This window comes from Symphalangus syndactylus, chromosome 18 (assembly GCF_028878055.3).
Source record: "Symphalangus syndactylus isolate Jambi chromosome 18, NHGRI_mSymSyn1-v2.1_pri, whole genome shotgun sequence".
NCBI lineage: Eukaryota > Metazoa > Chordata > Mammalia > Primates > Hylobatidae > Symphalangus > Symphalangus syndactylus.
In genome coordinates this window covers 67310161-67327180 of record NC_072440.2, presented here as the reverse complement: position 1 = coordinate 67327180, position 17020 = coordinate 67310161, and the positions used below count along the sequence as shown (strand labels likewise).

The window sequence follows — 17020 nt, the reverse complement described above, 5'->3', positions numbered from 1 at the left end:
GGGGTGGTAATTCTTACCTTTCAGGATTTGGAGGCTTCAGACCTCAAAAATTCTCTTGCTTGATTGGAGTCCTCCCAGCCAGTAGAGGGCTTCACACAAACAGTTCCTTGGGTTTTGAATTGTTTGACCAGAGCTTTCTTCCAGCAAAAGGTTGGGGTGATTCATTCACTTACCACACCTTGCCTGAACATTCACTTGGGGCTGCCGGTTATGAAGGCTATTGTTCTCCAGCCTGTCACAGACGCTTTGAAGACCTATGCCTCAGCTGGTTCTAAGGAGTCAGTTTGTTCGGCTCCGTGCCAGGTTTCCAATTTATGAAATGTGCTGGAGATTAACACTTCTCCTGCCATTTTATCCCTACCGTAACTGTCAGTCGAAGGATTCCTGCAGTTGCCTCTAGCAGCCATAACTGCTGAATCTTCTGCCATCTGCTCTGAGGACCTAGAAGAGCAGTTTTCTATCCAGGACCAGTTTCCAAGGGTGGGAGGGTAAATAAATCCTCCAGTGTGACATTTCATCTCCCAATGCTGGGTGGCTTGGGCCTTTTGAAGTTGGCTCTGAGGAACCACACACTTGGGTCTGAGCAGCCAGCAGCTTATCACATCTGGTGATCAATCCTTCAAAGTTTCCTCCTGAAGTCTGGATTTTTGGAGGTCAAATGGATTCCACCTGGGAGGGGCTTCTGCTTCAACTCAGGACATGGGGAGAAGGCTGTTCCTCTCCCAGGGGGAGGCAGTTTTCATGGCATTGAGATGTCCTCTCACTTATTCCCCACCCACCCACCAGTCCTTTGTAAGAGGAGTAGGGGGAGAGGAGAACGCCTACAGCCTCCTGCTCACATTCCTAGACACCGACTCACTGAGCCCGCCGCCGCTGGAACAGCAAAGCTGTGTGAAATGTCAAGAGGAGTTATGCTCATGGGCTCCCTGGCCTCAGTCTCTTTGTGGCTTGCATATTCTTCCATTAGTACTGTGTTCATCACATGGAAATCAGAGGGTACAATTAAAAGATAATTTGCTAGTTCCAGACTTAATTTGGGGCCCCCTTCTTGCCTGATTGAATTACAGGGGAACATAATAGATTTTTGGTGAGAAATAGTTGGCTGTGTGGCTGGGAGAAAGATTGCTCCCAGCTCTCCAGCTGCGCAGCCCTTTCAGTATCCTGTATGTTATTTCCCCACTTCCAGCCCACCTCACCACCTCTGTGGGCCTTGTGTGTCCCCTAGGCCAGGATCCTGACCTCCTGCTCAAGAGTTTAAACTCAACTTGAGACCCAAGGAAAATAGAGAGCCCTCTGCAACCTCATAGGGGTGAAAAATGTTGATGCTGGGAGCTATTTAGAGACCTAACCAAGGCCCAGACAGAGACAGTGACTTGCTAAAGGCCACATAGCTAGCCCACAGTAGTTGTAACAATAGTCTTAATGATATTAACGGCTAACATTTATCAACCTTTAATGTGTCCCATACTTTGTGCCAAGGGCTTACACGCAGTGCATTGTCGCATTCAAACCCAGACAGTCTGGCTCTGGGCCCAGGCTGAGCTTTGGTATAGCATGGTAGAACGTAGTCTATAATGTCTAGTCTGGGTTCAAATCCTGGCTTCACTTCTCACATTTACAGCTGAGTGACCTCAGGCAAGTGATTTAACCTCCCTGCACCTCAGTTGCTTTATCTGTAAAGAGAGAAATCACAGCACTGTGGAATAGTGTAGGTTAAAATTCATTCATACAAGTAGTGCTGCAAGCAATGCTTAATGCAGGGTGAGTACCTGTTCAGTGCTTACTTCTTCTGGCTGCCTCTGGGGCTAGAGTATGGTGTCTTTGTGGTATAGTTAGATATGACTGAGCTCTGCACAAACGCCAAGAGCTGTTCATCACTATTAGAGGTAGTAAACAGAGTGGTTGAGCTCTGTGGTTCTAGAACAGAGGCCGGCAAACTATGGCCCATTTACTTATGGAAAGATTTTTTTCTTCTTTTTTTTTTTTTTTTGAGATTCAGTCTCAAAATTGAGACTGTCTTTTACCTGGTGTTTGTGAACATGACATCACATTACAGAAGTAGCAGATACTAAGCTCAAGATTGAGATTCAGCCGTTTTAATATGGCCTGTGATTGATTGATTTTTTTGTTTTTTTTCTTTTTGAGACGGAGTTTCACTCTTGTTGCCCAGGCTGGAATGCAATGGCACCAACTCAGCTCACCGCAACCTCTGCCTCCTGGGTTCAAGCGATTCTCCTGTCTCAGCCTCTCGAGTAGCTGGGATTACAGGCATGTGCCACCACACCTGGCTAATTTTTATATTTTTAGTAGAGACAGGGTTTCTCCATGTTGGTCAGGCTGGTCTCGAACTTCCAACCTCAGGTGATCTGCACACCTCGGCCTTCCAAAGTGCTGGGATTACAGGCGTGAGCCACCATGCCCGGCCTGATTGATTGATTTTTTTAGTAGAGATAGGGTCTTGGTTTGTTACCCAGGCTGGTCTCAAACTTCTGGCTTCAAGCAGTTCTCCCTCCTTGGCCTCTCGAATGCTGGGATTATAGGCATGAGCCACTATGCCTGGCCTATATGACCTGTGATTTTTAATGGTTAGGGGAAAAAAAGCAAAAGAATGCTTTGTGACATGTGGAAATTACATGAAACTCAAATATCAGTGTCCCAGCCTGGGCAACAAAGTGAGACCCTGTCTCTACAAAAAATAAAAAAATTAGCCAGGGCCGGGTGCAGTGGCTCACGCCTATAATCCCAGCACTTTGGGAGGCTGAGGCAAGTGGATCACCTGAGGTCAGGAGTTCAAGACCAGCCTGACCAATATGGGGAAACCCTGGCTCTACTAAAAACACAAAAATTAGCCGAGCATGGTGGCATGCGCCTGTAGTCCCAGGTACTTGGGAGGCTGAAACAAGAGAATTGCTTGAACCTGGGAGGCGGAGGTTGCAGTGAGCCAAGATCACGACACTACACTCCAGCCTGGGCAACAGAGCGAGACTCCGTCACACACACACACACACACACACACACACACACACACACAATAGCCGGGTATGGCATCACACACACACACACACAATAGCCGGGCATGGTGGCCTGCACCTGTGGTCCCAGATGCACTGGAGGCTTAGGTAGGAGGATCACTTGAGCCCAGGTGGTCGAGGCTACAGTGAACCATGTTTATACCACTGCACTTTAGCCAGGGCTTTGAGACTGAATCTCAAAAAAAAAAAAAAAAAAAAAGAAAAGAAAAAAATCTTTCCATAAGTAAATATCTATTGGAACACAGCCATGTGCCTTAGTTTATGTTTTATATATGGCTGCTTTTGCCCTATAATGACACAATTGAGTGGCCACGACAGTCTGTATGGCCTGCAGAGCCTAAGATATTTGCTCTCTGGCCCTTTACAGAAAAAGTGCCTTGACCTGTGCTCTAGAGCCATATATACCAGGTTTGAAACCCAGCCTCACAGCTGGGCATGATGGCACGCATCTGTAGTCCCAGCTACTCTGGAGGCTGAGGTGAGAGGATCACTTGAGTCCAGAAGGTCGAGGTCGAGATTGTAGTGAGCCATGATGGCACCACTGCACTCCAGCCTGAATGACAGAGAGATCCTGACAAAAAAAAAAAAGGCCGGGCGCGGTGGCTCACCCTTGTAATCCCAGCACTTTGGGAGGCCGAGGCGGGCGGATCACGAGGTCAGGAGATCGAGACCACGGTGAAACCCCATCTCTACTAAAACTACAAAAAAATTTAGCCGGGCGTGGTGGCGGGCGCCTGTAGTCCCAGCTACTCGGAGAGGCTGAGGCAGGAGAATGGCGTGAACCTGGGAGGCAGAGCTTGCAGTGAGCGGAGATCGCGCCACTGCACTCCAGCCTGGGTGACAGAGCGAGACTCCGTCTCAAAAAAAAAAAAAAAAAAAAAAACACCCTCACCACTTACCAGCTATTTGTCTTGAGAATAGTGACATAACCCCTCAGAACCTATTTCCTAATCTGTTAAATGAGGCTGATGACGTTTCCTCCTTTTACTGGCAATTTAAACATGATGGATAATAAATGGTAAGCACTTAACACAGGGCGTAGAACATATTAACTGCTCAATAAATGGTAGCTTCTTAACAGTATTCAAACCCATGTGCTCTTATCACATGCATTGTTGTCCTTGTGTCCAATTGGTGGAATGGGAAAAGGCTCCCTTGTAACCCCATCTACTATCTTTATCAGACTTTCCCACCATGGTTCACAGTAAGAGATAGAAGCTGCAGGGTGACTTCTGGCTCTTTACAATGGTGAGAGGTGTGTGCCTGGTGAGGGAGAGCTGATGTCACTGCCCCAAATCCAATAGCAAGGTCTGAGTGTTCTGGCTTCCTCCAACAGCCTTGCTTTTTCCTTTACAATCCTGCAGGCAGGGAGACAAGGGCTTTCTACATGGTAGGCTCTGGTTTGGTCATTGTCACAACTGGGGGCTGTTCAGGTGGGCTCCCATTCCAGATACCTAGGCTTATCAATCCCTTTTGGCACCCCAGGCCTTCTTCTCCCTCATGCCCCATTTTTCAGTTTGAAAAGCATAGTTATCACTGGACAAGTAGAAGAAGTTCCACTGTCCACTGACGCCAGTGGATGGTGTTCTGCCTGTGAACCCTCAGTGAATAGTGAGTGAATGAGAGTAACCTGGGCTCCATCCTATTTGCAGAGGGCTTTGGAAAAGATTTTTCTCTTTGAAGAGCCAGAATGAAGCCTGGTAGTGGGAGAGCTCCAGCTCTAGAGGCACATGAGCCTAGATTTAAATCCCAGCCCTGCCACTGACTCCCTTTTTGACCTTGAGTGAGTTACCTAATCTCTCTGTACCTCACTTTTCTTGTCTGTGGCGTGGGAATAATTCCTGTCTCAGAAATAAAAGAGTGCATATAGTGTTTGCCACATGGAGACACATCAGGTATAGGTTAATACTCTGGGCCTTGTTTCCTTATTTGCAACACAGCCCTGTCCTGGAGTGGAAGTGGCACCTCCCATTGGTCAGCTCTTGAGTCTGTCCCCAGGCCAGGCAGAGGGAGGGAATGAATGGGAGCCCTAGTGCCAGGACAGAGCAGATGTCAGCTCAGAGCTAGGATGGCTCTCTGGACCTGTCTCTCCTACCAGAGGTCCCCCGTCTGGTGTGGCTCTTCCTGGACCTGGCATCCTCTGCTTTTTTTTTTTTTTCACCTCCAAGCAGAATTACTGTCCTTTAGGCAGCTCCTCTGCTTGAGGACATCTGGGGCCAGATATGTTCACCCTCTAGCCTGCCTTGCCCTTCCCTGAGCTCAGGAAGGACGCTCAATCGGTCCCAGTTATTGTCTGCAGCGCCTGCCTGCAGCCTCGATCCAGCCCAGCTCCACCCCTTGCCTGCAAGGTCTGTTTCCTAACAGCTGCTCCAACCACACACCTCGGTTCTGCGGGAGCCCCTCCTCTTCCTCCCTCCCTCCCTCCCTCATTCAGGGGTGGGACTGAAGAAGAAGGCTAACTTGACAGCAGCGCTTCTTTCTTAGCTAGTCACCGGCCCCTACTCAAGAATGCCAGTGTGTGTGTAGCCTCCGCAGAGAGGTCGTTTTCTTGGAGTCCAAAGGGGCCGCCTGAGCTTCTGAAAACTAGGGAGGAGCCATCCCAGCCATGAGCCCCTGTGGGAATCTGCTGGGGGCCAAGTGGCCTGGAGTCCTCAGGCTCCCCCAGCTGCTCCGGAGGGAGAGGTGAGCTCAGGGCAGCCTGCCTGCCGCCAGAGGTGCCGGGAGCCCCGGGCCTGTCATGGTGGCCATCTACAGCCAGCCTGAGGCAGTCACAGACGGATTTGCAGCTGAGCCTGTCTATCTGGTGTGGGAAGAAGATGGGGAGTTACTTGTCAGTCCCGGCTTACTTCACCTCCAGAGACCCATTTCGGTGAGTTGGTCTCCGAGTTCCCCTCTCCATCTCTCCTGGCCCCTGGTCCTGAGAGGAGGGTGGTCTCCCTAAATCTCCTTTTCACTTAGTCCTTTACCATCGGTTCTGCCAGGCAGAAGCCAGTAGAGGTTATACCCAAGGAGAATCAGCCTTGTGAGGTACCCCCATTATGTCCTGGAAGTGGTGAGGGGAGGAACTTTTTAGGGAGCTCCAGCTCCCCTTCCATCCCAGACAAACCTGAAGGAGCCTCCAAAAGATGCCACTGACCTGCCCATTCTAGGTGTTACTGCTTCCAGGGGGAATAGCACAAATAGAGTGCTGTTTCTAGCTCTCACATGTCTTACCTGCGGGCCATGCTGCCTACCCAGGAATTTGCCCCAACAAGCAGGATGGGCAGGTTTTGCCAAACTGGAAACTAGCAAGTCCTGGGTGTGGGTAGCCTGGTACACAGTAGGCACCTTATAAACGTTTGTTCTCTTAATGGCAGGCACATTTGCCTCTGGCCTTGAAGGGCTTCTGAGATCCCAGGTGAATGTAGTTGCTGGGGAAAGACCTGGGCGAGTGCTTCTAAGACTGGAGCAGTGGGCTTTAGAGTGCTCCTGAGCTGCTGGGCCAGCCCCCACACCTCCTCAGTCCCTAGCCCTAAGTACCTCCACGAGCCTCTCTCTGTGGGGCTTCTCAGAGGGAGATGTGGAAACTCTACCTCTGACCTGGCTTTCTTTGCTTATTGCCCCACTCCACCTCCCATAGAAACTCCCCAGGGAGTTTCTCACCCTCTGGGTCCCTTCTGAATGGAGCCATTCCAGGCTAGGGTGGGGCTTGTTTTCATTCTTTGGGAGCAGCCTGTTGTTCCAAAAAGGCTGCCTCCCCCTCACCAGTGGTCCTGGTCGACTTTTCCCTTCTGGCTTCTTTAAGCTAGGTCCAGTGCCCAGATCTTGCTGCCAGGATACTAGTCAGGTGGCCAGGCCCTGGGCAGAAAAGCAGTGTACCATGTGGTTTTGTGGAATGACTGGACCCTGGTAGAGTGCTGGGAAGTGTCTGGACTGGGGGAAGGGGGAAGGGAACTGGTCCTCAATGCTGACTCTACCAAACGCCCTACTAGACACTTTATCCTTTAATCTCTCAACAGCCTAAAGAGATTATATATCCCCATTTTACAGATGAGGCAACCAGTTTCAACAAAGTTAACACACGGAGCCTCACTGGGCAGCTTTTTCTGTCTTCCTGACTTTCTCTCATCCTTCAGGGGGCTGCAGATTTGTTTTCTCCTGGTGGAGAGGAAATTCTCAGGTTTGTTTTCCTCTCCTAGCAGAGAGTAGAAAAAGGGATAGTTTGCCTGACTTGTTGAAGGAATGGCTGAGATTGTTTTCTAAAGAGCCAATGGAAATTGATCTTGAGTTTAGGAGAAAGCTTTTACCATGCGGAATTAAGATGGCAAGTGTTGAAGTAGCCACATTTCAGGTCCTCCTTAATTTCTCTTAATCCTGGGAAGGCAGCTTAGGGGAAGGGTTGTTCCTTTAGGAGCCAGGAACTATACCCCTTTTACCCTTGGAGAGGCAGGGAAGCCAGGGAGGACACAACTTCTCAGGAAGAGGAGGAGCTAGAGCAGATAGTGAACTCTCAACCTGAACCTTTAAGGGCCAGACCACTAATGCCACCCAAGTCCACCTGCCGTTTGTCTTGTTCTGCCCCAGGCTTTCTGGAGAACCTGATCTTCTTGCCCCTACCCCCAAGCTCCGTTTGCCCAGCTAGAGTCTGGGGGGTACTGACTGACTTTCTGTAGACACTCTTCCCTCCCCCAAATAAGAGGCCACATTCCTGAAGTCACTTCTGAAGAGATAGCTGCCACGCAGGGCTCTTTCCCACCAGGGAGGGACCACCCAGACCCTCTGCTCTCCCAAGTATCCGTTACATCACTACCTGGTCAGAAAGCTGTTTCTGCAATTAGCCCCTCTCTCTTTTATTATAGGGTATCCTCAAGGGCTCCTCTTTGGGCCTCAGTTTTATCCTTGGCAGAAAGTAGAAGCTAGACTTCTTGGGCTCCTGAACAGGGTCCTTGCTGGATTCTGTGAAACAAATTAAGTCCTTGACCCTAGGCGTCTGGGGGAGTACAAAGTCTATAGGAGTTCTGGGGCTGTGGTTGCAAGGAAAGTGACGCAACCAGATTCCATGGGGACATGATCAGGCGTGACATGTGAAGGAGGAAGAGGGAGCAAGGGAATGAAGAATACAACTTCTGTGTCCCATACACCCCTGCCTGACAGGCCATACATACTCAGCAGAGAATGCACTGTCTTTCCTACCACACTAGCATGAGGAGTGAGCTGCAATTACCACTGTGCATCCAAGTAAGAAAATACCTCAAATTGGAATTTACAAAAGAGGTAAATTAGGGAGTGGCTTTTGTCGGACATCTTTAAAGCATTTTTCTTTTTATAGAATTTCACTTAATGTCCAATACTGATTTAATGAGTTTGGGTTTACACGTTATCTCTTGAAGAAAACAAATGAACCTTTGTGTTCCAAAGCAATCCATGTTTAAAGGGAAAAAATTATGCATAACTCTGCCCAGCTTCACAGTAACCTTTGGCAGGTGCCTTAGGTCCTCTGGGACTGTTTTTCTCCTTATCTGAAAAATGAAGGACTTGGGCCGGGCGCGGTGGCTCACGCCTGTAATCCTAGCACTTTGGGAGGCCAAGGCGGGCGGATCACAAGGTCAGGAGATCGAGACCATCCTGGCTAACATGGTGAAACCTCGTCTCCACTAAAAATACAAAAAATTAGCCGGGCGTGGTGGCGGGCGCCTGTAGTCGAAGCTGCTCAGGAGGCTGAGGCAGGAGAATGGCGTGAACCCGGGAGGCGGAGCTTGCAGTGAGCAGAGATTGTGCCACTGCACTCCAGCCTGGGCGACAGAGCAAGACTCCGTCTCAAAAAAAAAAAAATGAAGGACTTGGATCAGGTGAATGGTTCCCAGCTCTGCAACTTATGTGGCTCCTCAGAGGCACACAAGCTCTTTTCCATTATTTGCCAAATAATGGAGGCCCTGTCTTTAACTGCAGTACAACTACACAAATTACTTGAAACTACATTCTTCCTGGTTTTTGGTTGGAACTTAGTGCACTCTAGCAACACTTATTTCTTGCTGTTCGTAGGCTTCATTATGTGTTTGGTTAATTTTTTAAAACAATAATAACATATTCCATAATAATTACAGCTTAATTGGCACACTGTTTCAGTCTATAGGATCTGCAGGAAGGAGGAGTAATAAAGGGATTTTTGACTGAGCTCTTATGGAACAGAGTCTCTCTAGGCCCCTGTCATATCTGCTCTTCTGGGCCCTGGGGAAAAGTTGGCATCCCCAATTGTGGTGCTGTCCAGGTGCCCTCAAGCTATGGTGAAGGGAGCTTCCCATTCTCTGCTTCAGCCCAGTTAATTCAGAGGCTAGGGGCTGAAAGAAGCTTCTCTACAACTGGCTGTTCACTGGGAGGTTAAGGGATGACCATCCACCAGGCCTTCCTCAGGACATGGGAGGGCTTATGCTTTAACGTGTAAATCCACTGCAATAATGACTGGTTCTCTTACCCCATGAGGTTGAGAATTTACCTGTAAACATTTTTCTCTGAAGAATTTGGATGTGAGTGAGGGCTGGGCCTCTATCTTATCTCACTTGGCTTCTCTCAGCACAGCACCTTGCCTGCTTGTTCTTACACATCCTAGATGCACAGTAACTATTTCCTAATTATTAGGACTCTATTAGAATCAATTGATTTCAGCTGGGCGTGGTGGCTCCTTCCTGTAATCCCAGCACTTTGGGAGGCCAAGGCTGGAGGATCACTTGAGTCCAGGAGTTTAAGACCAGCCTGGGCAACACAGGGAGACCCTGTCTCTACAAAAAATAAAAAATTAGTCAGGCATGGTGGTATGCACCTGTAGTCCCAGCTACTCGGGAGGCTGAGGCAGGAGGATCTCTTGAGCCTGGGAGGTCAGACTACAGTGAGCAATGATTGTGCCACTGCACTCCAGCCTGGGTGACAGAGTAAGGCTCTGTCTCTTAAAAAAAAAAAAAAAAAAAAAAAGTTGATTTCTATTTGGATAGATAAATAATTCATTTTAGGACCTTTCTTTACTTACAGAAATCTGTTTCATTCTGGGCTGAGAAGCGGGTCCATATTGCTAGGCATAGGAGAAAAAGGGGTCTGTCTGCATTTGCCCTTGGTGTTCTCAAATTGAGGAGGGAAAGAAATGAACACTTACTGGCTACCATCTGTGAGCCAGGCATCATGCAAGACATCTGTACATAATTTAATTCTCATAACCCCATAAGATATTATCAGCAATGTACAAGTGAGGAAACTGAGGCTCAGAGTCATGAAGTAACTGGCCTTGGGTGACACAGATGGTAAATGGCAGAGAAGGAATATGGATCCAGGTCTTGAAAGAGAAAATCTCAACTGATTATCTTTTTTAAAAAACTCATATGTTCTCTGCTGACTCAAAAGGTCTCTGTGTGGATCTTGGTTGACCCACTGAACTGACCGTCAGAGTTCCATGCACTTTGTATCTGCCCAAGCCCTCGGAACCCCTCAGTAATGTTTTGGAAGATGAGTTTTAGAGATTGTCCTTAGGCGTAGCCTCAGCGTGTGTAGGCTCCTAGGTGATTTCCCCTGACCTGAGGATTTCAGCTCAATTCACTCTGGCACCTCAGGACAGTGGGATGACTGGTTCAGACCTCAGCTTTACCACCTCCCAGCTGGGTACTCTTCTACTTACAACCAGGGCAGATTTTGACTTTCGCTTGAAACTTTCAAAAATTGAAAGGTAGAAAAACAGCCTTGGCTTTGGGAAGAACGTATGGTGTCCATGGCCTCTAAGAATCTGAGGTGGGACATGTTCGAGTAGCACCTTACAGTTCCAAAGTGTGTTCTGGGTTCTTTGTTTAAAAGAACAGAGACTGCTGGGGAATTGAACACTGTGAAGTATATGAAGGAGGAGAATTGTGCTATTTAACATTCAGTACTTGGGCTAAAGGAGAAGCATCACAAAGTGTTAACACTCAAAGGGTCTTGAGCTGTCAGGGCTCCAGTCTCCTTATTTTCACAGGTGAGAATCCTGAGGCTCAGCTGTTGAGATGTGCTGTCTCACTCCAGTGACACAGTACGGTGGATGTGGCTTTGTAGCCAAGCACACATAGCTTCACATTCCAGCTCCATCAATTATGTATTGGGCAGCTTTGCAGAATGATTTGACTTTAACTCTGCTTTTCAGTCTTCTATAGAACAGGGATAATCCTGCTACTTTGTAGGGTTGTCAGGATTAGAGATAATATAAATAAGGTATAGGACCTGGATTATGGTTGGCATTCAATAAATAGTAGCTGTTAATCGATAGCTAAGCTAGAACTCTGAAGTCTACCATGGCAACTTCTTAAGTGGTCTGAGAACCCAGTTGTGTTCTGTGGCAAAACACAGCTTAGGGACCCATACCCAGCCCTCCTGTCAGCTGTTCACCTTCCAGTTCTTCAGAGACATGTGTTGCAGTGACTTTGGCCACATAGCTGGCTGTGCCCTTTAAAGGCATTCCTTGACACAGATATGTGGACTGGTGATGTTGCTCTCCAGCCAGGTGTTCTTCCCAGCAGGCTGGCCTGGCTGTCTCCTGCATGCCTGCACTTGTTTCTCTCCCTACTCCCTCTCCTGGGCCTGGCCAGAGCTACTTGCAGCAAACAAAAGCAGGATATTGGCAATGGAAAGGAGGGTGTGTTCTGGTGCTCCCATGCCCTGCGGCGCACATACCATTGCAAGGGCGTAACAGAGCCCCAGCCTGCATTTGGGTGCAAATAAGTCTGCACACAGAAGAAAAGAAGGACCTGGTGACCATGAGCCATGGAACCCTTGTGCTCCCCTACCTGGGCTACTGGTTCTTGCCACTCCTACCATTTTCGGTTTGGAAACATTTGTTAAGGCTTTGCTCTTCCAGGTCCTTTGCTTGGTGCTGAGTCTACCAAGAGTAAGTGGGATGCTGTTTTTGTCCTCAGGGAGCTAACAGTCTAGTGAAGAAGAAAGATGGTTGCCCAGGAACTTCTAAGTCAGAAGGCGGGAGGCAAGAAGGAAGCCCCTGCTCCTACTGCCAGCCCTCTGTTGGGCACCCCATAGTTCTTCAGAACCACATTTAATCCTCACTGCAGGCCAGGCACAGTGGCTCACGCCTGTAATCACAGCACTTTGGGGGGCCAAGGCGGGCAGATCACTTGAGGTCAGGAGTTCAAGACCAGCCTCACCAACAAGGGGAAACCCCGTCTCTACTAAAAATAGAAAAATTAGCTGGGTGTGGTGGCGAGCGCCAGTAATCCCAGCTACTCAGGAGGCTGAGGCGGGAAAATCACTTGAACTCGGGAAGCAGAGGTTGCAGTGAGCCGAGATCGTGCCACGGCACTCCAGCCCAGGCGATAAGAGCAAAACTCTATCTCAAAAAAAAAAAGAAAGAAAAAATCCTCACTGCTACCTTGAAAGTAGGTGATGACATTGCCATTTCACAAATGAGAAGTAAAGGGGCTAGCCCAAGATCACTTAGGTGGTAAATGGTGGTGCTAAGATTAGAACCTCAGATCATCTAGGGAAAAACACAGATATGCACAGAGTTAAGGGGACCCAGGGTATTGTTTGTCCTCTTGTTTCACAGGTGAGGAAACAACCCAGAGAGGGAGAGGGGCTTGTCCAAGGCAATGTTAGCACCCAAGAACTTGAACCCATATCTCTCTCCTCCTCATTTAGAGCTTATCCCACATATTTCTTACACTGAGAGGAGTGTGAGCCACATACCAAGTCTTCCCCTCTGCCTCCATCCTCACTGCACAGTTTTTAGACACTTCACAGCCATACTCTTCATGCCACACCCAGCCCTCAAGATCCTGAAGTTCCCCTTCCATAAGACAAGTAGGAAAAGGTATAAGGTAAAAATAGCCATCAGTGTTTGTTGAGCACCCAGGGGGAATTGGGCACTCCAGAAAGATAAAGGGATTCTCAGGGACTTACTTCTCTAGACTTCCCTAGCTCAGCTGCTTCAACTCATTCCTGCCCCTCTTCTCTACCTCCCGCAGTGCTCAGAAGTAGTAGAACTCACTGTGGTCTCTCACCTTGCATTGTTGAGTTTTATTTAGACTTTCTCTTCCTCAACTCTTCATAAGCTCATAAAAGGTGATGTAGGGTGCCCTGTGTATTTATCTTTTATATCTGCAGTGCTTAGCAAGTCATAATAATGCACTTGCCTGGCAAAAGGCTTTCTCTCATACATTAGCTTATTTCCTCTTCGCATTGGCTCTTTGTAGTAATAGGATGCTATTAGTTGTTTTCAATCAGAGAAAGCTACTAAGAGAAGTTGTCCAGCTAGTGACAGTAAGTAGCTGATAAAGTGAGCTGCCATTACACTGTCATCATCTTTAATAAAAGTTAACACATACTGAGTTTCTACTATATTAGGTCTTTTTTTTTTTATTTGAGACGGAGTCTTGCTCTGTTGTCCAGGCTGGAGTGCAGTGGTGCAATCTTGGCTCACCACAACCTCCGCCTCCCAGGTTCAAGCAATTCTCCTGCCTCAGCCTCCTAAGTAGCTGGGACTACAGGCACACGCCACCATGCCCGGCTAATTTTTGTATTTTTAGTGGAGACAGGGTTTCACTATGTTGGCCAGGCTGGTCTTGAACTCCTGACCTTGTGATCTGCCCGCCTCAGCCTCCCAAAGTGCTGGCATTACAGGTGTGAACCACCGCACCCTGCCTATATTAGGTCTTTTATATAAGCTATCTATCTATATCTATCTATCTGTCTGTCTGTCTGTCTGTCTATCTATCTATCTATCTATCTATCTATCTATCTATCTATATTTTTTTTTGAGACAGAGTCTGACTCTGTCACCCAGGCTGGAATGCAGTGGCGCGATCTCGGCTCACTGCAACCTCCACCTCCTGGGTTCCAGCGATTCTCCTGCCTCAGCCTCCCAAGTAGCTAGGATTATAGGTGCGTGCCACCACGCCCGGCTAATTTTTTGTATTTTTAGTAGAGACCAGGTTTCACCATGTTGGCCAGGCTGGTCTCGACCTCCTGACTTCAAGTGATCCACCCGCCTCGGCCTCCCAAAGTGCTGGGATTATAAGCATGAGCCACTGCCCAGCTGCTCTCTATATTTTTAATACATATTATTTCCATTAATTTTCACAGCAGTTCATTTTATAGATGAGGAAACTAGGCCAGAGAAGTAAAATATCTTGCCCAAGATGATGTAACTAGTAAGTGGCAGGATCAAGATTCAAACCAAGCAATGTTCAAACCTCTTGGAAACAAGGATGTGGCCACTGTGGAAGGTGCAAGGCCTTGACAACAAGAATAGGGAAAAGAAGGAACTAGAAGGAAAGAGATGGCATGGGCTCAGCAGGCCAGGGAGCTCTTAGCTGTGTGTGTTGGGAAGCTCAGAAGGGAGGAGGAGGTTGTCCGTGCAGGTAAGTCCTGAGAACACACCAGACTTTTGAGAGGTGGAGCTTCATAGCCAGGTGATTCGGCGAGAAGGGAGCTATAGATTTTTTTTTTTTTTTTTAGAGATGGGGTCTTATTATGTTGCCCAGGCTGGTCTCGAACTCCTGGGCTCAAGTGATCCTCCCACCTCAGCCTCCCAAAGTGCTGGGATTACAGGCATCAGCCACCCTGCCCAGCGAGCTATGGATCTAACATGTACATCTTACACAGCGCTAATAGAATGTTGGGTTTCTTCCCCAATATTTTATTTTGAAAAAAACTTCAAATATATAGAAAAGTTGAAAATGTACTTCAAAGAACACCTACATACCTTTCACAGAGATTCATGATTTGTTAATGTTATGCCACTTTGTATATCTCTCTCTCCGTCTATCTATATACTTTTATTTATTTATTTTTGCTGAACTATTTCAGAGTAACTTAAAGTCATCTTGACTTTTACCCTTAAATAGTTCAATATGTTTCTGCTAAGAATTCTCCTATATAAGTCAAATATCATCACATCTAAGAAAATTCACGGTAATTTTACAATATAATATTATAGTCCAAATCCAGATTTCCTCAGTTGTTCCAAAAAATATTCATGGCTGTTTCCTTTTTTAATCTAAATTTGAATCCAAGGTTGAGGCATTGTATTTGGTTGCTGTGTCTCTAGGCTTTTTAAAATCTGTGCCTTTTCTTCTCCCCATGACTTTTTAGAAGAGTCAAGACCAGTTATCTTATAGAATAACCCACATTCTAGATTTGCCTGATTATTTTTTTTATACTTAACATATTTTTGGCAAGAACATTACGTTGGTAACGCTGTTGGTGATGGGTCAGTTTTGAATAGTGGAGATGATTAAACTGCTTTAGTTCATTGAAATATCTGTCAAGACCAGAGATCCTTAACTGGTGCCATAAATAGGTTTCAGATAATCCTTTATATATACACCCCGCCCCCCACCTAAATTATATACACATCTTCTTTATATGTGCATTTTTCTAGGGGAGGCTTCTTGGCTTTTATCAAATTCTCAGAGGGCCCCAAGACCCAAAGAGGTTATGAAACACTAGTCTGTCCACTGAGGCAGGCAACACAGAGCTGGTTTCTGGGGCCTTGTTCACTCTGAACCAGCTTCCTTTGGGGAGATAGCGCAAGGCTGTAACTTTGCCCCGTCTTGGCTTTGGATCAAAGAGGACCGTCCATTTTGTTGTCATACCTAGGAGCCAGGGACAGCCTATGTGGCCTGGTTCCAGGGATCCAGGAGAGTTTCAGTTCTTGTCTTGCCTTTCAGGTGTTCAGAATGCCAGGATTCCCTCACGAACTGGTACTATGAGAAGGATGGGAAGCTCTACTGCCCCAAGGACTACTGGGGGAAGTTTGGGGAGTTCTGTCATGGGTGCTCCCTGCTGATGACAGGGCCTTTTATGGTGAGTGAATCCCTTCATATCTGCCCCTCTTGGTCTTCAGAGTCCATTGACAGTGCTTCCAGTTACCCGTGGCTGTTCATCTTTTAGTCTTTCCATCAGCCAGGGCATCTCCCTTTATTTATTCATTCATTCAACCAGCAGGTATCAATTGAGCACCTATTAAGTGAAAGGTAAGATCCTTCCCTCAAAGACTTAATAGTTTAATGTTGGGAGTGGGAAGAGAGGCAGGCAGAGAGGAGACACAATATAGTTGGATAAGGACCTCCAAGGAGAGTGTTACAGGCTGAGAGGAGGATATACCTAGGTTGTCTTCAGGGAATCAGAAAAGGAGACTCTGGAATAGGCTGGCAGAGAGAGGTGCTACCTCCTATACCCGCTCTGGACAAAGGACTTTAAGCATAGTGACAGACTTGCCAACCCTGTATTGGAAGAACTGTGATCTTTTTTAGTGGGAATGATTACTTCTGGGGACTTGTTCTCATAACTGAGACCAAAACAGTTTTGTGCAGTCTCAGAAATGACAGGAGGTACCAATCTGACACTTCCTTTGGAAGCTCTAGGGCAGGGAGTGAAAGAGTAGATTTTGACTGGGGCCTTGATAGGAGGTCATTCACCCACCCCCGTCCTCACTCCAGCAACAGTGATAACTCACTTCCTTCCTCCCTTTGTACACCCTTCTCCCCACCTGCTCACAGGTGGCTGGGGAGTTCAAGTACCACCCAGAGTGCTTTGCCTGTATGAGCTGCAGGGTGATCATTGAGGATGGGGATGCATATGCACTGGTGCAGCATGCCACCCTCTACTGGTAAGATAGTGGTCCTTTGTCTATCCTCTCCCATATAAGAGTGGCCGGGGGGAGGGACGGTGGCAGGGTGAGTTGGGCAGAAAGAGTGTTAGGGTAGTCAGAGCATTGGATTCCTATCACAGCAGTGCTCTTAACCAGCTCTTTAACTTGTAAGCAGAATGATTTACACGTCTCTACCCTTTTTTCTTACCTACCTTGAAAATGTCTTCACTCTGCCCTGCAATCCTCCCAGTGGGAGGCACTCTTCAAGGACGATCCCAGAACATTTAAAGTCAAAGACCCCTTAGAGCTCACCCTATCCAACCACCTTGGTTGATAGAAGAAGTCAGCCTGGGGCCCATGGAATAGAATAGAACAAGGCCAAGGTTCTCATTGT

General features: G+C 47.5%; 1 protein-coding gene across 4 annotated transcripts in view; it reads left to right on the top strand.

Annotated features, from left to right (window-relative positions):
* Nucleotides 1–17020, top strand: part of LIMK2 (LIM domain kinase 2) — a 71680-nt gene that overhangs the window by 33118 nt on the left and 21542 nt on the right. For 2 of the 4 annotated variants that reach the window (XM_055254417.2, XM_063623575.1), the window contains exons 3-4: nucleotides 15704–15839; nucleotides 16535–16644. In XM_055254417.2, coding sequence (XP_055110392.1) covers nucleotides 15704–15839; nucleotides 16535–16644 — 246 coding nt within the window. Of the gene's footprint in view, nucleotides 1–5458; nucleotides 5902–15703; nucleotides 15840–16534; nucleotides 16645–17020 lie in introns of those variants that run through there. The other 2 variants (XM_055254418.2, XM_063623576.1) reach the window with 2 other exon arrangements.